Source organism: Triplophysa dalaica, chromosome 25 (assembly GCF_015846415.1).
Source record: "Triplophysa dalaica isolate WHDGS20190420 chromosome 25, ASM1584641v1, whole genome shotgun sequence".
In the NCBI taxonomy this organism is placed as follows: Eukaryota; Metazoa; Chordata; class Actinopteri; order Cypriniformes; family Nemacheilidae; genus Triplophysa; species Triplophysa dalaica.
In genome coordinates this window covers 3,910,390-3,931,001 of record NC_079566.1, presented here as the reverse complement: position 1 = coordinate 3,931,001, position 20,612 = coordinate 3,910,390, and the positions used below count along the sequence as shown (strand labels likewise).

At 39.2% G+C, this 20,612-nt stretch overlaps 2 protein-coding genes and 1 long non-coding RNA gene across 3 annotated transcripts; 2 read left to right on the top strand and 1 right to left on the bottom strand.

Moving 5' to 3' along the window:
• Positions 1-734: 734 nt before the first annotated feature.
• On the top strand, positions 735-4,868 carry psmd3 (proteasome 26S subunit, non-ATPase 3). Its single transcript, XM_056741031.1, has 12 exons — positions 735-1,060; positions 1,568-1,758; positions 1,886-2,023; positions 2,160-2,296; positions 2,372-2,562; positions 2,831-2,934; positions 3,022-3,136; positions 3,581-3,707; positions 3,900-3,996; positions 4,239-4,394; positions 4,503-4,553; positions 4,631-4,868. The coding sequence occupies exons 1-12, from the start codon at positions 925-927 to the stop codon at positions 4,706-4,708; spliced, it is 1,521 nt and encodes a 506-aa protein (XP_056597009.1). The 5' UTR covers positions 735-924; the 3' UTR covers positions 4,709-4,868.
• A 2,165-nt stretch (positions 4,869-7,033) lies between these two features.
• Positions 7,034-10,148, top strand: LOC130415373 (tripartite motif-containing protein 16-like). The gene is made up of 6 exons (XM_056741030.1): positions 7,034-7,737; positions 7,826-7,921; positions 8,186-8,419; positions 8,546-8,693; positions 8,783-8,830; positions 9,173-10,148. The coding sequence occupies exons 1-6, from the start codon at positions 7,165-7,167 to the stop codon at positions 9,688-9,690; spliced, it is 1,617 nt and encodes a 538-aa protein (XP_056597008.1). The 5' UTR covers positions 7,034-7,164; the 3' UTR covers positions 9,691-10,148.
• Positions 10,149-12,111: 1,963 nt separating this feature from the next.
• On the bottom strand, positions 12,112-17,254 carry LOC130415376 (uncharacterized). The gene is made up of 2 exons (XR_008905914.1): positions 17,125-17,254; positions 12,112-12,442 (listed from the first exon to the last, which is right to left on the bottom strand). It is a non-coding gene; the product is annotated as an uncharacterized LOC130415376 (long non-coding RNA).
• Positions 17,255-20,612: the final 3,358 nt, after the last annotated feature.

Below are 20,612 nucleotides of genomic sequence, written 5' to 3'. Positions count from 1 at the left end.
GGGGTATAATAATAATGAAGTTATCTGTTCTCAGGTCTGTTCTGGTGGTTCTCTACTGGACAAAGAAGTAAGAACATGAGCGGTAAAACTGCCCTTTTTCTTTCAATAAGAGAAAAACAAGGAAACAAGAAAGGAAAGTTAATTATTGTGAACTTATACAACACTAGTGCAGTTGTGTTTTTTTAGAGACGTTTGTAGCACAATATAATAATTTAATTTGGTTTTGCTTGTGACACTTGTCAGCTGTTCCTCAATTATCAGTATTTCCAGTGTTGTAATGTTACAAGAGTTTGGGAGAATCTGTACTTTACTTATATTTCTGCAGACTTTTATTTTTACTCCACAACATTTACTGAACAAAATGTATATTTTTAAGTCCGCAATAGCCCCTTATAGCCTAATATGCTGCACTAATGGAGGGGACATCCATTTTTGGTGGTGTACAAATTCATAGTGGACATTATTCAATCCCATGATGCATCATAATAACTAATGTACAACCGATGAACACTCACGGTTAGCTGCTAGCGATATATCGTGATGCTCGCGCTGAATGAATTCCCGCGTCTCGACTGAAGATGGCGCCCGCAGCGTTATCAGTGCACAGAGTGTCCGAGTTTCCTCACTCGGACTTTATTAGTGAAAAGTGAATGACGGTATCGTGGGCGATTTCGGACACAGTCCTTGTATTTAACACATCGCAATGAGTCGTGTTGACGCTAGAGGGCAGTCGCGTGCGTGCGGTCCTCGTGTCCACGCGAGAGAATAAAATCGTGTCCCAGAAAGCACCGCGGCTCGTGAGATTTGCCAGTCATCTTCTTGTGTGTTTATCTTACAGTTCAGGCATCTCACTCGTGTTTGTCTTATGCGCTGATTTTGTTGTTTTCCACTTAAGTTATCGAGTTTAAACCTCTGAGCGCCAACATGAAAGAATTAACGGCGAAGAAGCGCGAGAAGGCGCGTGCGGATAAAGAGAAGACGTGCGCGGAACCGCAGGATGTTGAGATGAAGGAGGACGAGCATAAAAGCGCGAAAGAACAAGATCAGCTAACACTGGACGGTCAGAATCTGTCACACTGAACATTATGACTTTAAACTTGTGTGATTCATGTCAAACAGACCTGATGGTCGAGTCTCGTCATAATGGCGGCTAACGAGGAACTGATGATATGATCGTAAAACTGTAACTAAAACACAAATCATCTGTGTGAGAGCAGACGAGTGACGGTCAGAGACTGAAATTAAATCTCGTTCAGATCTCGTCATGAATTAAAGAGTCAGATTCACGTGAGGCGAGTCTCCTAAGATCAGTGTGTTGTTGTGAGAGAGAGAGAGAGAGTGTGTGATTCACTTCACTGTCTGCTGACGCACACACACACACACACACACACAATGAAGTGACCTGTAATATCGGGGTTGTGTTTCAGTTTTGCAGAACAACACTTGTGTGTTAAATATCAAGGCTGTGTTACAGAGAATGGACTCACATCATCTGTATAATGTGGAAAAGTGTTGATTCCACACGAGTCCAGCGTTCTCACAGATGATCATGATACTTTTCTTTCAGATATTAAGGAGCATGTGAAGCAGATCGAGAAAGCCGTTCTGGGGAAGGAACCTCGGTTTGTTCTTCGCGCACTGCGAGCTCTGCCGTCCACCAGCCGCCGGCTCAATCCTTATGTTCTGCACAAGGCCATATCAGGATTCTTCACATCCAACGCGGCTGGAAAAGAGTTTCTGCTCGGCTTTCTGGAGCAGGTACTTCTGTCATAACCTTCATGTCTCTTCACGGTGTAATAAAGTCAAACCGTCTGCAGTACGTTCAGGATTCTGCAGGGTTTGTTTGGTGATGAATGTCTGTCTGACCGTGTTTATGTGTCTTCAGCCGGCGGAGAGCGAAGGAGACGTGCCGTTCAGACCTCGCACGGGTAAAGCTGCGGCGGCTCCGCTCATTCCAGAGGTGGAGGCGTATCTGCAGCTGCTGCTGGTGGTCTATCTCACCAACCTGAAGCGTTACGCTGAGGTCAGCCCAGAGAAATCACACCCTGACAGTTACTTCAGCTGTCTTCATCGACGGATGACATCATAGGGTCACGAGAGCTGTGATGTCATGCGGCGATGAGTCTGTGCAACATTTATAACGGATGTGTGTCTCGCAGGCTCAGAAAGTGTCAGATGACCTGCTGCAGAAGATCGGCTCTCAGAACCGCCGCGCTCTGGATTTGGTGGCCGCTAAGTGTTATTACTATCATTCCCGCGTGTACGAGTTCTTAAACCAACTGGACGCTGTACGCAGGTGAGTGACGTTCAGCCCGTGACATTTCAACTCCTGAGGTTTGGTGCTCATATCTGTGTTCTTGAATGCTGTCAGTTTCCTGCACACGCGTCTGAGGACGGCGACGTTACGTCACGACGCTGACGGTCAGGCCACGCTTCTCAACCTGCTGCTGAGAAACTATCTGCAGTTTAATTTATACGATCAGGCCGAGAAACTGGTGTCCAAGTCTGTGTTCCCTGAACTGGCCAATAACAACGAGTGGGCTCGATATCTCTACTACACCGGTCAGTTACTTTCACTTTCTTCCCTTTCATTCATGTTTCTGTGGACTTTGGTTTTATGATTCGTTGATTGTTTTTTTCAAATATTATTACATACATTGATTTCAGTTCTAGTTTTACGTTAAATTATTTCTTATTTAACGACATGATTTGTTGGCTTAATGTCTGCAAGCTTCAGCTTCATGCAATACTGTGATTTCTCATGATCTGGCATGTCTGTTGAGATGACGCATGGAAGGTTTGTGCGTGATGTGATTGTTGATTGGTTCAGGTCGGATCAAGGCCATTCAACTGGAGTATTCAGAAGCGAGGAGGACTCTGACAAATGCTCTGAGGAAAGCTCCTCAACACACCGCCGTGGGCTTCAAACAGACCGTATGCAGCCTCACTCTTACACACACACACACACACACACACACACAAACATACGTGGATGAGTTTTGGTTTGTGTGTGTCTGTCAGGTTCATAAGCTGTTGATTGTAGTGGAGCTGTTGTTGGGTGAGATCCCAGACCGTCTGCAGTTTCGTCAGCCGTCTCTCAAGAGATCTCTAATGCCGTACTTTCTGCTCACTCAAGGTGCTCTCTCACACACACACACACACACACGCATGTATGTTTTATTATCTCCGTGGGCACAGTCCATAGGCGTGATGAGTTATCCCCCAACCCCCCTAAACCTAAAGATCGTAGAACACTTAAAGCATTTCTAAATTTATAAAAATTATTGTTCTGTACAATTTATAAGCTTTTGTGACCTCAATTTTGGTCCCCACAGTGACACGGCTCCACATGAGTTGTTGTGCATTTAAGTTTAGGTCCCCACTAACATATAAAAACCAACTCCACACACACACACACACACTGTTAAAAAGTTCATCTGCACATCTGTGCACCTCTAGTAATAAATTGTTGAGATGTCCAGTATGGACACACAGCTGTATTCAGCAGAATTGCACACGTGTGTGTCATATTTCATGCACTGAACTCATGTGAGATGACTTTGTTTTCTGTTCTGATCAGCCGTGAGAGCTGGAAATCTTGCTACGTTTAACCAGGTATTGGATGAGTTTGGAGAGAAGTTCCAGGCCGACGGCACGTACACGCTGATCATCCGCCTGCGACACAACGTCATAAAAACAGGTGTGAGGTCACATGTCTCTCAGCTCTCATTACAGTTCTGTTGTTTTATTGGCTGTCAATGGAGTGTTTGTGAATGTCATCTGACGTCAGGGCTTTCACACATGTCTAGAGATGATGTTTATACTGTATATTTTGGGGTGATATTATAATAAATAGTTTCATTCTGATTTTGTGTTGTGTGTTTGTGTGCAGGTGTGAGGATGATCAGTTTGTCATATTCACGCATTTCTCTGGCTGACATTGCACAAAAACTTCAGCTGGACAGTCCTGAAGATGCTGAATTCATTGTGGCTAAGGTCAGACACACACACACACACACACACTCTTCTGCTGTTATTCTTATACTTTCTGAATGAATTCTTGTGTGCTGGTTTTCTGAAGCATTGCTTAGATAAACTGCTCCACTTATAAAGTGACAGCAGCACTTAAAGCATCAAAGCGTCATATGATTATTTAACTGCTTTCTAAAGGACGTCTGTAGAGGAGTTGGTGGTGTAGTTGCACAGCTCTTGAGTAGTGTTTATGTTTGTGTGTGCAGGCGATTCGTGATGGTGTAATTGAGGCCAGCATTAACCACGAGAAGGGTTACGTTCAGTCCAAAGAGACCATGGACATCTACAGCACCCGTGAGCCTCAGCTCGCTTTTCACCAACGCATCTCCTTCTGTCTGGATATACACAACATGTCTGTCAAGGTAGAAAGAAGCCCAACAGATTTGACAGTGTCATTCTGACTGCTCATGTGGCTCAATAAGTGCTGATATGTGTGTGTGTGTGTGTGTGTGTGTGTTTGTACACCACAGGCGATGAGATTTCCACCGAAAGCTTACAACAAAGACCTGGAGTCTGCTGAGGTAACAGCCGTGTGCTCGTGAGACGTGTGTTTGTGTGTGACAGACGGGAGATGAAACAGATTTGTATGTGTTGACAGGAGAGAAGAGAGAGAGAACAGCAGGATCTGGAGTTTGCAAAAGAGATGGCGGAGGATGATGATGACAGTTTTCCTTAAGACTTCATCTTTATGATTCTTGATTTGTCTCCAAGCAGAATAAATGTCTCCTCCGTGTCTTTCATTTGCCTCAGCTGTGCTCCGACATGTTAGATGAACAGCTGATGTTTTTCACTTCTATCATAACAACGTATATATTAAATAATTGTCCTTACATAAACGAGACATTTGAGTTTTGATTGAGACGAGTGGAATCATTCTGGCATGACAGAAGTTGTTTTATTATAGGTTTTTTGTTTTTATTTTTTATTGTGATTTTTTTTATTTATTTTTTTCTATTTAGTTTATATATTTTAGTTTATTCGAAGTTGTTGGCCAAACCTCAAATCTTTGAATGCACGATGACAGAATCTACTTCTCACACCAGCACTGCGAGCTGCATGCCATGTCATTAGCATTAGATCCTGTCCTCATCAGATGTTTCACATCTTTTTCTCAATCTGTTTATTAAAGAATCAGCATGACAACATTTACACAAGATGCACCGTCACAAATGACAAAGACTTTAAAATAACTTGATGCGTCTTGATTGAACATGTTATTGGCTGAACAATCTCTCAACACATGAACACATACAACAGTTCACTTTTGTCATGATGTGAAGGAATATTTTAAAATTATAAAGAGGGACGAGTAAGAGACGACAGAAGGTTCAACCAACTCACAGACTCACATCTTCACCCAAACACACGATGAGACCCTTTCTTCTGATGTCTGTACAGTCTGTTTCTTCAAAACCTCTGGAAACAAACATCACCTGATGAATTAATGTTGCCTTGACGTGTTCTCAAAAATGTGATTGTTCTTAAAAAGAATGTAAGACGCCAGACTCATGCTCGCACAGCTTGTGACTGTTGTGGGATATTGGAGAATCACATGCTGTATCTGCTGCATTGCCCTAACCAAAACTAACTGGTTTAAGACAAAAAAAGCATGATTTCACTACAGTTAAAGAAGAACGAGTTACAGTAGTAAAACCATGCTTACCATACTTTAGATTTGGGTATCAAAATGATTTTCTAATTTCAGTGGTAAACAAGACATCTTAGGCTGTTTTACTTAGGAAACTCATATACTATAGAATACAATGCATTGGACTGAGATGAAACGACTGAAGTGATAAATAAGAATTCCGGCGTCGGACACGAGTCTAAAATGGTAATCAGAAGTCGTTTCATTGAGCTCCTGGGGTGTAAGAAATAACATTGCAGTTCAAAACATTTACATTTATGCATGTGGGAGACACTTTCATCCAAAGCATCTTTCAGCACATAAAGTAAACCAGAGCTCATCTATGACACCGCTGGACTCTCTTCAGGAACACAGAGGTGTTTTGTTTCATTGAATTTAATCTTCTTCACTGGTCTTACTCACAATGCTTAAAGAGTGCATGACCCGTTGATGACAGAGAGGAAATGTTCATGGAACAGATGAAGAAGAAGCAAGTTTGTTCTACATTCAAACCTAAAAGACGCGCTGTTAGATAAACACTGAAAGATTTGGAAAGTTAAATGAAGTTTTTACTGAAGGAACTATAGAATTATTCCAGCTGAAATAAAAACAATAGAACCTTCAAACCTGCCCAAAATACAACAGGAAATGTAATGGATGTAATGGGAATATTGTATTGTATAGATACTTGTGTGTGATTGATTCTATTGGGACGGTAAAACTTGTTGGAATTAAACCCAAAACACACTACAAAGAGGAATTTAATATAAAAATCTAATTCACAGATTCATTGTTTTTTTCAGCAGGGATGATATTTTCAATAAAACCCAAAATGTACCATTTTCTCTATATAGAAGTCATACTTAAATAAAACCACAGTAACTAAAACACCATTGTTTCATTATAGTAGCTATAGTTTATGTTTGTAGTTAAACTATGGTAATATAAATGGTAATAAATCCAACAAACACATGCTTACACTTTACTATTCAAGAACATTACTGGTAAATTACTGGTCAAGCAAATAAACAAAAACATTAATACATATAGAGATAGGGGGTGAATGAGGAGTATTAGACCATACAGGATTATATCTAAACTCAACATATAAAGCTCTTAAAGGAATAGCTCACTTCTTAAATTCCCCCATTGATTTTCCACAGTAGGAATAAAAATGACTGAACTTTCCCTTTAAGAGCGCTGATACTGTGAGCTTCAGTGTGTTCAGTAGGTTACGTCAGAGGCAGAAGATATACAACAATAAAACAATCCACCACTGACATAAATGAGATTTACTTTTAATGCTTGAGTACTTTTACTTCAATAATAATAATCAGTCATCAGCAGTGTTTTATTGCCTCTATATGACACTGACACACACTGAACTCTTTTATTACATTCACAGACACGCCTGTTTTGCACACGTCTCTCAAACACACAACCAGGAAACTGGATTGAGAAAGTGAAAGTGTTGTTGAGCTGTTGGTGTGTGTCAATGAGAAGAAATGGCAGAAGCGAGTTTTTCAGAGGATCAGTTGATGTGTTCAGTGTGTTTGGATCTACTGAAGGATCCAGTGACGCTTCACTGTGGACACACTTACTGTATGAGATGTATCACAGACTGCTGGGATCAGGACGATCAGACGGGAATCTACAGCTGCCCTCAGTGCAGACAAACCTTCAGTCCTCGGCCTGTTCTAGGGAAGAATGTGGTGTTTGCTGAAATGGTGGAGAAACTGAAGAAGACCAAACTTTCTGATGTGTGTTACGCTGTAGCTGGAGATGTGGAGTGTGACGTCTGTACTGGAAGAAAACACAAAGCCATCAAATCCTGTTTGACGTGTCTGAAGTCTTACTGTCAAACTCATCTTGAACGTCATGAGGAATTTCTCTCTGGAGATTCACACAAAATAGTGAGTGTGACTAGAAAACTGAAGGAGATGATCTGCCCTCAACATCAGAAGCTTCTGGAGGTTTTCTGTCGTACTGATCAGCAGTGCATTTGTTTGATGTGTTTGATGGATAAACATAAAAACCACGACACAGTTTCAGCGGCAGCACAGAGGACAGATGAAGAGGTCTGAAGTGAAATCACACACTGTTGTAGACTCTTAATGTTCACACATCATCACATGACTTATGAGCTTTATTTTCTTTGTCCTTCAGAAACACTTGAAGGAGACGCAGAGAAAGTTTCAGCAGAAGATCCATCAGAGAGAGAAAGATGTTCAGGAGCTGAGAGACGCTGTGGAGGGTCATAAGGTGACATGTGATGAGATCTGTGTGTGTGTATGTAATGTGTTTGTGTAACTGTAATGTGTTTGTGTGTGTGTGTGTGTCTGTGTGTATGTGTGTGTGTGTGTGTGTATGTGTGTGTGTAACTGTAATGTGTGTGTGTGTGTAACTGTAATGTGTGTGTGTGTAACTGTAATGTGTGTGTGTGTGTGTGTGTATGTGTGTGTGTGTGTGTGTGTGTGTGTGTGTGTGTGTGTGTGTAACTGTAACTGTAATGTTTGTGTGTTACAGCGGTGTGCACAGACAGCAGTGGAGGACTGTGAGATGATGTTGACTGAAGTGATGTCATTGATTGAGAGAAGACGCTCTGAGGTGACACAGCTGATCAGAGATCAGGAGACGGCTGCAGTGAGTCGAGCTGAAGGACTCTTGGAGCGACTCAAGCAGGAGATTGATGATCTGAGGAGGAGAGACGCTGAGCTGGACAAGATTTCACACACAGATGATCACATCACTTTCCTACAGGTCTGTGAAGTCTCTTTCATTCATCAACATTACACTGACAGTCTACACAACATCATAGATTGTGTCACTATTGCTTGATTTCATGTGAAGTCATGATGGGATTTGTGTGTTTATTTGATGGTGTAGAGTTTTCAGTCTCTCTCTGCACCTCCTGAATCTCCAGACGACATCAGTGTCACTTTCCTCTTTTCTTTTGATGATGTGAGAGAATCTGTCCGTCAGCTGAGAGACAAACTGCAGGATTTCTGCACACAGCACATGAGAAAGATCTCCGGTAAAACACTGGACATCTGACATCATATTAGAATGACAGTCCAGTGATATCATGAGATTGACACTGTTTCTATCTGCTGATTTCCACAGTCACACACACCATCACTGAGCCCAGGATCAGAGAGCACTTCCTACAATGTAAATAACACACAATAACACACACACACACACACACACCTCCTCTAGAAGATCATCTCTCTGAACAATGAAAGAAAACATCAGCAGAGTTGATCATCAATCATTCAGAATCACACACTTCATGAAAATACATTCAGTCAGAAGAACATCTGGGACTCCTGACGTCTAGAGTTTCATATTTTATAAACACATATTCATCTTAACATGAGTTAAAAAAGCATTCAAATCACACAGAGCTTCTTCAGGACACTCATACATGAAGAGTTCAGATACCAGACATTGATCAGATGTTTATTTTCATCTTTAAATTCATCATTCTGTAATGTGTTTGTTCTTCCTCAGATTCTCATCAGTTGACTCTGGATCTAAACACAGTGAATAAACATCTCAGTCTGTCTGAGAGAAACAGAAAGATCACACACACTAACACACTCCAGCAGTATCCTGATCATCCAGACAGATTTGAGTTTTATTTTCAGGTGTTGTGTAGAGAGAGTGTGTGTGGACGCTGTTACTGGGAGATTGAGAGGACTGGTGATGTGTGTATATCAGTGTCATATAAGAGCATCATGAGGAGGAAGGGACGGAGTGAGTGTTGGTTTGGATATAATGATCAGTCCTGGAGTTTGATCTGCTCTGACTCTAGTTACACATTCAGACACAATAAGATTGAGACTAAACTCCCTGTAAAGATCAGATGTGATAGAATAGGAGTGTATGTGGATGAGAGAGCAGGAATTCTGTCCTTCTACAGCGTCTCTGACACAATGACCCTCATCCACAGCATCAGCACCACATTCACTCATCCTCTCTATCCTGGATTTTATGTTCATATCCAATTCATCAGTGAAACTGTGTGATCTATAGATTATAGAGAGATTCTACACGTCACAGATAACATGTCAGATATTAACATGAGTAAAATCTGCCTATATGAGGTGTAATAACAATTGTGATGTGAAATCATTAAACTGATCAAATACAGGATTAATAGAGTCATTACGTTCTTCTTCAGTATTGTTGTTTTTCTTCTTCACAATATAAGATAAAGCCGATACTATCATCACATAAACAACATGAGATGAACTCACAGTTTCTTTAGTTGTAACAGAAATGACATCATCTCTGTCAGTGAGTTTTGAGACAGCGGTGGAACAAAAGGTCTGGTGTTATCAGCTCACTGTTTTACATTCAACTTGATCTTCTTTATTATTTATAGCTGAGAATCATGCTGGTATAAATCTTTCAATCATGCTTTTGTATATTTCTCTTTAAGATCTTCCTTCACACTATTTCTTTATGTAGATGTGATTATTCATGTGGTGTCTTTTGACTTTATGAATAAAGCATTCTTTCTAAAGGCCTTCAGATGTTTTATTTGACAGTATTTGAGTTTGTTTTACTGTATTTATATTTGAGAAACACACACGCTTATATGCAGGTGTCAGTCCTGTACTGGAGGTGAAGACCCGCGTCAAAATAACTTCACAAGAAACCTCATTTCTCACTTCAGACTGTCAGAGATCGACTCTTTTCTAGATGATTCTTTTCACTTTATAAGAAGTTTGATGTTTGACTTTAAGTGTCAATCATGTGTTTAATGTGTTTCATCCTCAGATGTGTTTGACTTTATATGATTATTCATTATACATCATTGTACCTGAGGAGATTATCACTGGGATCATAAGTAATGTGTGAGTTTATATTGTGACGCTCTGTTGACGTGTTGTTTTTCACATCTCATTTATGTGACTCAGATTTGATCGATTGGCTTGTTAACCGCTAGAGAATTAAGGCTGTTTATCTGTTCTAATGTGGATTTATTTGGGAATGCCTCCAGACCTCCTTAAACATCCTTTGGTGACACTTTTTGGAGGCTTGTGATGCACTGATGATAAAACTCTATAAACACTCCACAGTGAACATAAAGATCTGACAGTAAAACATGAAGATGACTTTGTTAAAGGGACAGTTCACCCAAGTAATTCTGTCATCATTTACTCACCCTCATGTCATTTCATATCTGTAACATTTTATGGTTGAACACAGAGAAAGATATTTGTTAGAATGTAAGTTGTGGGACATTATTGACTATCATAGTAGAAAAACTGAAATGTTGGTCAAATGTGCCCCAGAACTGTTTGTTTTCCTAAATTCTTCATAAGATGTCATTTTGTCCTCAGCAGAACAAACATAAATACATCATAAGAACATGAACAATGTTGACATTCTTTCAAATATCTTTCTCTGTGTTCATCATAACAAAGTCATTCAAACAGATTTAGAACGACCTGAGGGTGAATAAATGATGATTAAATGAAATATTTTTGGGTGAACTGTCCCTTTAAGGGAGAAATAGCCATCAGTTCTTTTTCATGTTTGTCATCAGAGCCAGAACACACACAGCCCTCACAGATACAGCTCATGATAACTTCTCTTCTGAAATGATATTCACACGTGTCTGATGAGATGATATAGAGAACATACATCATCAGTGTAAGTGATGTCAGACAGCGTGTGATCCTATTGGCCTGTGACAGCACGTGATGTCATCGGTGTCTTCCAGAGCTGTTTCTTGAGCACATCTTGAAGGTTATGATTATTCAACCGATGGATGTCTGAGGAAACACATGACTTGTGCAGTTTTCATGGGTGACGAGCATGTGTTCAGTTCTCCAGGATGATTATGTTCTATTTAGTTTTATTCATTTAGCACTTTTCACAGTTTTACAGTCTTGTGGTTCTGATGACGTGTGACATTCAGATGAGGACAGGAAGTGAGAAACTGAAGAGTGAAGTCCATATAGTTACAAGAGAGGAATAAACATCTGAAGAGAAGTGATTGTTCTACATCATCTGAAACACAAGATCTTCTGCGCTCACCAGAGTTCAGTCGGGTAATGTTCCGCTCAACTTACACATGCTGTTGATCTCACATTAGATGTTTCTCTACTTTGTGAAGCTCAAGTTATTGTTTCTTTGTGTGAGTGTGAACACCTACAACTGAACCAAACAACAACAACAGCGTCATTGCAGGGTTCAGACACAGCTAGTGTTGATCTCTTTATGTCACTTTTTCCTGCATTTTACAGCCAATATCTTATACTTTGCTCCCTTACGAACAACAACGTTCTGTACATGATAAAGACTCCCTGTGTTTGACACAAATTACGCAAAACCTTCATTTTGAGTTTGTGATAGTAATTCCCATGTAGTCGTTCACTACACAAACACAGTGATGTGACAACACGTGCAGACAAAACATCACTGTAACACAGCTGTATACTGTAATAAAGAGATTTAATTATGAGCAACAAAGAGGAGAGCTCATGGTATTACAACACACACCAACACACTTCCAGAAACTGCTTCAGATGAACAAAGCACTAAACTTTGAGTTTGATGGTTTTATGTTATATACTGTACATAAAAACGAATCAGATGAATTATTGAGAACAAAATCTGTGTAGTAATCTTGTTATTAACAGTTTTTATAAGACTAATGAAACACTGAAGTGAAGGTGAAAGTCATATTGATGCTGACAGCCGATCAGGACGTGACGACAGATGTCACTCACAGAGCAAACTCAGAAACTTTTATAATGCAGAAGTCTGGACAAAAAAGAAAAAGAATATAAATGTTTACAATCACATCAACACGATTTGTATACAAGTAAACAGAACTAGAAATCAATGATAAAAGCCTTAGCACCTAACCTGACTTCTATTTATTTTCTGTGACTTTTATAGGTGATATGAGGTGTGCTGTGATTATAGGTAACAGCATCACTCACAAAGACTTCAGATGATGGCAACTATAGATGGACATACAAAACAAATATGTAGGAGCTGATAGCATCGTGGGCAGTGCTCCGACACTTAGTGTAGTTGTGCTCTGGGTGACCCGACTCGTGGTTCTCTCTCCCACTTCGCTTCATGTCCTCTCTCATACTATACTGTACAAATAAAGGCAAAAACCTGCCAGATATTGTTATCACTGCCCTATGAAAGTGTTAGTTTCTGTGTGGTGACAATAATGGCAGTATATGTAAATGGACAATGTTTACCCTTATTCGTTTTGTTTCAAAATGAGATATTCCCATTTACTTTTACAAAAAAATTGCCAGATATGGGTTGAGAATCTGCAAACTTAACCTGTGATAAAATTTGCCTGTTTAACTGAACATTACTTTAAACATGTGACTTGTCTTGTCTTAGAGATATTGTGATATGAACATCACATTGTTGTTTCTCAGTGAATCACAGCCCACTCTGGCTGATTAAAGGATATATTTTTGATTATAAAATTGAATTATAATGAAATTATATGCATTGTTAGACTCTAAATGCTTAGGAGAGCTAACCTTGGTTTTACTATGGTAAAACTTCAACCATGTACCTTGTAGTAATCAGGGCCGGATTAAGAACACATAGGGCCCTGGGGCTATAGCAAACCCAAAGGCCCCCTTCATTTAACTGCCACCCCACAGTGTTTTCTATGTGTTTGTTACATTTTATTATAATACAGAATTTTCTAATTATTTTATCTAATTTTCTACTATTTAAATTTCCTTCTATATTTATTCATTATATTTATTTTCTAATAATTTCATATCATTTTCTATTATTGTAATTTAATTTATTATGTATTTTTTATTTCAATTTATATAAGCACAAGTTTGCATACTACATTTTCCAGGATATTTAACTCCAGATATGAACTTCAAACAAACAAGTTTCCAAAATCAACAAAGACATTTTGGATTCATACTTCCTTAATAAATATTTTGCAATGAATACCTAAAATAGGGTCTTGCCGTTAAAAGTTTTTTTTTTACTTTTTTAACTTTTAACACTAATGATATAGTTGATTCTCAACTACGCATTCCAGGGACATCTGTGTTTAATGGCTTGTGAAAGCATAACGCAAAGAGGCGTTTCCCGACGTGAAGGCGCGAACTGTAAAACGGTTTTGATTGGACAGGGAATAATATCAGTCAGGAACATTTTCCATTAGGTTCTTGTTATTTTATAACCAACCACTTATATGAATTGTCAATCAATGATGTAAGGACAGCTTCCATTTCCTCCAGCCAATCAAGGCCCCTTTCTTCCGCGGGCCCGGGGCTTCAGCACTTATGTTAATCCGGCCCTGGTACTAATGCCATAGTTATTGTGGTTTTGCTACAACAATCAATCATTGTAGGACATTTAATATGGTCTTACTGCAAATATTGTAAAAAAAACAAAACATGGATAACTTCCATATGGGTCAAATACTGTATTTGTGTGATGGTCTGATGAATGTCATGCATTTGTGTGTTTAATCTGTTGTAATATTACATTTGCAGTTGTTATTGAACATTGGTTTTTGTGTTGAATGACATTTTGGTTTGCGTGATTGAACGATAATGAACCGCGGACCGACCGTGGGCTGCCAGCAAACATTATAAACCAGCGGCTCAGCAGCGGATCACCGGTGGAAATATGGCGGCTGCCGCCGGTGGACCGCTCGAAAATGATGAGCAAAAGCCGGTGAACAGCAGCTGGTAGCCGCCGGTGGACCGCACTATTCTCACGCACAACGAACAATCTGTCTGCTGTAAATACAACACCTTTTTAACATAATATTTTATAACATTCAGTAACAACGTATTTCGTCTACAGTTCTCATGAGTTTTAATTTATGTGTTTGAAATAAAACTGACCTGATCATAAAATATTTCAGGAGCTGTTATAGTGACATCTAATTGCTTTACAGAAAGTTATACTTAATGTTAAATCTAATATTCAATTACAATGTCAAGGGGGATAATTAAAATGAACATATGGGTTTGTTTTGCCATTATGCAGCTCTAAAGAGAAATAAATGTGTATTTCTTATATATTTCTATTAAAAAAGGCTCCTGGCATTTAAAAGGTTTGACACAGATATCCTTGCGTCACAAGCAGTGGCGGTTCTACATTGAATCACTCCCCGGGCGAGATCCCTTCTGGGTGCCCCCCCACCTACTCCCACCCATCCGAGAGAGAAAAAAAAGCCATGTTTACCATAACTATATAAGTGTAAGACAAACCTTATATTTCTCAATTGCACAAATCCTTCAACAGAACATTTTAACACAATTCTGCACAAATCAGTATACGTTTTCAGAACTTAAATATACTCTATGTACATAAAAGTTGCAACATATGTACAATCATGATGTAACACGAGCGGAGAACAACAACAATATAAAATATTAAGAATAATATATAAATAAAATATAGAATAGATATTCTAAATAGCACAAATCCTTCATCACACAAAAGCAAATCTAATTATTACACTATTGCACTAAGAACAGAAAACACAAACTAAAACCTGACCTTTCTGGCCTTCCTTGATGCAAAATCATCATTAATGTCATCATACGAAATCTGCCCCTATTGAGTGATTGATACTGATGATAGCAAGGCCAGTGAGCCATTCTTGAGACATGGTTGACCTCAGGTACGACTTCATCAACTTTTGAAAAGCTCCTCTCTGCTTGAGCCACAGTGACTGTCAGAGTAAGTGCAATCCTGAGAACAGTCCAAAAGTTGGAGTAGATCTCTGATAGATCCTTATCATGCATAAAAGTGATAAGTTCAAGGAAGATGCCCTTGAATTTGCAATTGAAATTGACATCAAAAGACAGTAGGCTACAGTATAACTCTTATGAATTGCAAATTTAAATAAACATGCCCTTACATGGCAAATGTCTGTCATCACCCATTAGACGCTATATTAATCTAATCTAAGGAACAATTAGCTCCTTGGTTACTGCCTCCAGGGGCGTAGTTTGTGGGGGGGATGGGGGGAAGGTAACCCCCCAATATTCAAATCCATCAGTTACAACCCCTCCAATATTTCAAAATGAAAATCACAGTAGATCAAATGAAAAATATGTAGAATTACTTTATTTCGTGATGATAAATTTGTTCCTTATCAAATATGAGTTTGTCATAATAAATTAGACAAAAAAAACTCCCCCTCCATTGAACCGATTGGTAACGCCCAACCAATGAGTCGCACTTTCACCAAAACAACGCGAGTGGTGTTTCAATGAGAGAGCACACGGGTAACTTAACGTACGCCAAAAATGAATAGAAGTGCTGCACAGCAGACTATATTAAACTGCTGGTCAGAGAGGGATGCAAAAAAAATAAAGCATGTACTGAGAATGAGGTATAAGAATATTGTGTAATAATAGATAAGTACACACCATATATGTTAGCAAGCTAATCAATTGCAATGTATTTATATATAACTATCAGTATAAAAAGTTACCAAAGCAGCCATCTGTTTTGCTAGTTCATTTTTCAAAAGTGTCTGTAATTATTAATGACAAAAGCATTCACATTGATGTTTGTTTTCTTCCTAAAATAATCTGATTTTTGAACGAATTGGATGAATGAATAATTTAAGTATCACTCATTAAAACAGTGAATCGCTGCCGCCTACTGGCGCTTTCAATACTTAATTTCTTTCTTTTTATAATCTCTTCTATGTTAGAATTTTATGAATGAGAACACGAATTTCATAACGTTATGAGGTGTATAATCTCTTAACAAGTTTTTTTAACAGATTTGAGGTAAATATAGCAGCTGGGTAGAAAAGTCAAATTTTCCAATAACAATACACATTAAAAAATTAAAATAAAATAACAGGCAGCTACAACCCCAGATAGCACACGTACGTCTGCAAGATGTCTGTTAAAGATCACTTCATCTGGAAAGCATCTGCTGTTTACTAACATCTGATAGACATCTATAAGATGTCAGTTTAACATACATTCTAAATCATTACATCTTAAAGACATCTTCTAACAGGAAACGTCCTTTAGACGTATTGCAGATGAGCAAACACTCTAAAAAATACGTCTGCCAGATGTAAACACACACATCAAATAGATGTCTCCGTGATGTCTGTGTGCTATCTGGGAAGTTCAAATAGCAAATGTTCGTCTTTGAAACGTCCTACACATATGTTAATTTCGTTGGCTAATTACAGGGCCCAACATTAACCCCAATGATGGAAATAAATAATAACTTTACTTGTAACAGTTTTGTTGCAAAGCACAATCTTATGGTGAAATTAGATCTCGTGTTTGTTGAGTTAAGACCGAATTATTGTTGTATAAGCATAGCTAGCATCATAGCAAGAAGGCTAACAAACGTCAGAGTTAACGTTACCACCCATTAACATGAGCCCTTCATTGATGACATGGATAACATTACCGTAATCATACAGAGAGAACGTAGTTGCATACCTTTATCTTTTGCTCTTTTCTCGTCTTCTACTTTTATTTGTTCCTATATTGGGCACCTGACGGTTTAAACCTTTTTCTCTCCATCGCTGTCACTGTGTTTATCTGGCACTCGACAATCAACAGATTTCACAACACTGTCACTCACAACCAGAAGTCAAGACTAAACCACTTCACCTCCACATAATCGTTTTGGATTACCTTTTTTTAATAGCCATTTCACACACACAATTCAGAAAAAAAACATGGAAAATATAGGCTAGTGCTTTAATATTATGAATGAAATGTGCGTTATTTGGAAGAAAGTCAAGGTGTGACTGACTTTAGCTCACTAAGTGACCCCCCTCCTTGTCCACTCCCTTTGGGAAAGTTGAACTGTCCATCACGGGCGCGGCCCCTCCCCTTTCCACTTTTCACACAGCTTCAGCGCTTCTCAGCAAGCAGGGGCGGCAATTTGCCAATTCCCCACACAGACAGTTATATTATAGATAATAGAAACCCGTTTAGCGGCGCAGATTATTTTTCTTTTTCAAGTGCTTTTGCCGCCCCCCACGTGTCGTGAAAATGTGCCGCCCCGGGCGGCTGCCCTGTTCGCCCGTGCCTAAAACCGCCACTGGTCACAAGCTTCCAAAGTCCATTTGTTCATTTGTAATGTAAGTTAAACAAGGACTTTATGAATAAAACCTAATCAATGTTATAATAATTACAGAAAAGCTCGAAAGACGTCTGCTTGTTGTGTACTTGTGCTTCAATATTCCAATGTGGAGCTCATGCGCATTGACTTGTGCGTTGTTTTCGCATGTTCATGTTTTTATTGTTTTAACTAATTGACGATATATGCGCAATGTCCGTACAATTAACTAATCATTTTTTTAATTTGTGAAAAAATAGACATATAATTAATGAACGCTGGCATAATTTTTATTTACAATGTTGTTTTATTTCAAACTTTTTAGGTAAAATCTGATAACACATGTGGGAACGGATTGCGAAAGCGTGTGCACAGATTATGAATTTGTGAGTTCAGTTTTAAAAAATTGAGGAGACTGTTAACAAAACCGAGAGCACGGATTGGAAACTCGTGGATACGGTTTAATAAACCGAGAGCACGGTTTTATAAACTGAGGGAACAGTTTAAGAATCTGCGTGTACGGTATTTTAAACTGAATTACAAAGCTGTTGTAGGGATATAGGGGTCTTGTTTTTTTTCTCCGACAGGTGACCAGACGCGCTCAGCATTACTGTACAATGAACCATAATATGGTTAATTCAATTCAATTCAATTCATGTTTATTTATATAACACTTTTCACAATGTGTATTGTTTCAAAGCAGCTTTACAGGGGCAAACAGGAAAAACAGAAAAGTTAAAACACAGCACAGTGCATGGTATTTATACAACGAGTAAGATCATTCTAATAAATAATATCTTATTTCTAATTAAATAAATAAATGAATGAATGAATGAATGCATTTATTGGTCTGTTTGAATACTGGATTCTGATTGGCTGGAAGGTGTGCATTGAAACGCACGGGTAATTCAGTCAGTTTGAGCCATGTATGAAATTAACTGACAGAAATAATAATCATTTTCTGATCAAAAATTACAATGTAAAACATAACAGCTTTTGGCAGATTAACGTGGTATAAACGGGATAATCCACTGCTAGCTGTGCTTTATAACACTTGGAATGTCTCAACTGGCCAATCAGAATCAAGTATTCCAGAGCGCCGCGTTCTAAACGATTTTAATGCACCTCTGCTTTGCGTCGGGTAGTTGTTGGACTCCACGTTGTGTATAAAATCCTTATATTGTGTGTGTGCTTTCTGATTGTATCTTTCATGAACACATGATTGTTTCGAATGTGCGCTGCTGGTTTAATATTATAATTTTGCTATTTTATAATCTAAGATTTAAAATGATATTAGCAATAACAGATCAATATTTTTACAGGCTATATTTCTCCACTCGGGCTGGTAGATTGTACTAATAATTGAAATGAAATAGGGAAGAAAATAAACTAGAAAGCAGGAAATACAGTGTTGAAATTGATAAATGGGGAAGTTTTCACCGAGTGACGACAGAAGGACAATATAGTTATTAAATAGTGTCGGGTTTGGTTTTCCTTCAGTGATGAAACGGAGGAAGTTCCAGCGCGCGCGCGATTGAGAGATCTTGCGACATGTCGTCTGATGTGTGTGAAACATGACACGTCAAATGTGAATGAATGAATAAGATTCACGGAAACGAAATGTTGGGCAGAACATGCGTGAAGAAATCCCTTGACAAATGATTCATTCTGAGTGCGTTCCCAAGTTTTGAAACTTTACCTGATTCACTGTGAATAGGCTCCACGTCTGCCCCTGCTAAAGCAGGTCATATCACCGGTTGATCAATGTCATTGTGTTTAAATAGAGCACATCAACACAACACTCATTACACTTCTAGAGACAACAAACACGATGAAGTCTCTGCGTCTCCGTAAGTAACTTTTCTTTACTTCGTTGCGCACTGATGTTTCTATTTGATGAACTTTTCTACGAGACTGTTTATGAAAAGTTTTCCCGTCGTTGCTAAACGAAACGTTCATTTTCTGCCACAGTTCTTGCAGTCCACTGCTGTCTGGCGCTCCTGTGTGCCGCGCCGCTAACAGAACGTGACGCGCTGACGCGTGCGGCGGAGCTCGGCTTGAGTTTTGCGAAGAAGATTCTGGACGACATTCCGCGCGTGCACGACGCATGCGTCAAAACAACGGTGAGTCTGTGTACTGTGTGACCACACGGGTCGTGACACCCGAGTGAATGAGTGACTCGAGTCGTGCTGTTAATAATGTCCAGTGTGTGGGTCTCTCGCAGGGTTTGACCCTTGAACTCTCCGCTGAAGCACATAACCTGGAGTATTTATTAAGGGAGATTGGGATTCCTGCAGCTCCAGTCCTCAAGAAGATCTCAGAGGATCACAGTCTGGTAAATATCTGCAATGAAAGCCTTGACTAAAGCAAGCTGTGAGGCTGCTGGGTGTTTTCTGATGATGTTTTGTTTGTTGTGATCAGGCCGAGAGCTTGAGTCGTATACTGGAGGGTTTAGATCTTCATCAGGACCTTCTGCAGAAACTCTCAGACGTCTTGAGCTCCACTGAAACACTCCAGCTTCTGTTAGCAGATATGAGAGATCTGTCCACTCAAGTCCAACAGGTATCATCTATCTTCTGTCTCAAATTAAATCTCAACTATTTCCAAATCATATTTGTTGATGTGTCTCAGATCTCGGTCTGCTCTATGCTTGGTGGTCATGAATGTTTTATTGATGTTTGTTACCGACCCGCCAAACTCATTCTCAAGACTTTTAATAACAATAAAGTTCCTGTTGATTGACATTGTGAAGAATGTGAGTTCATCACAGCTTTTGTTTGCTCAGATGCAGCAGCTGGCTCAGATTCCCGTGACCGTCTCCCAGAGGAATATTCCAGACATCTCCTCCCGTCTCAGCAGT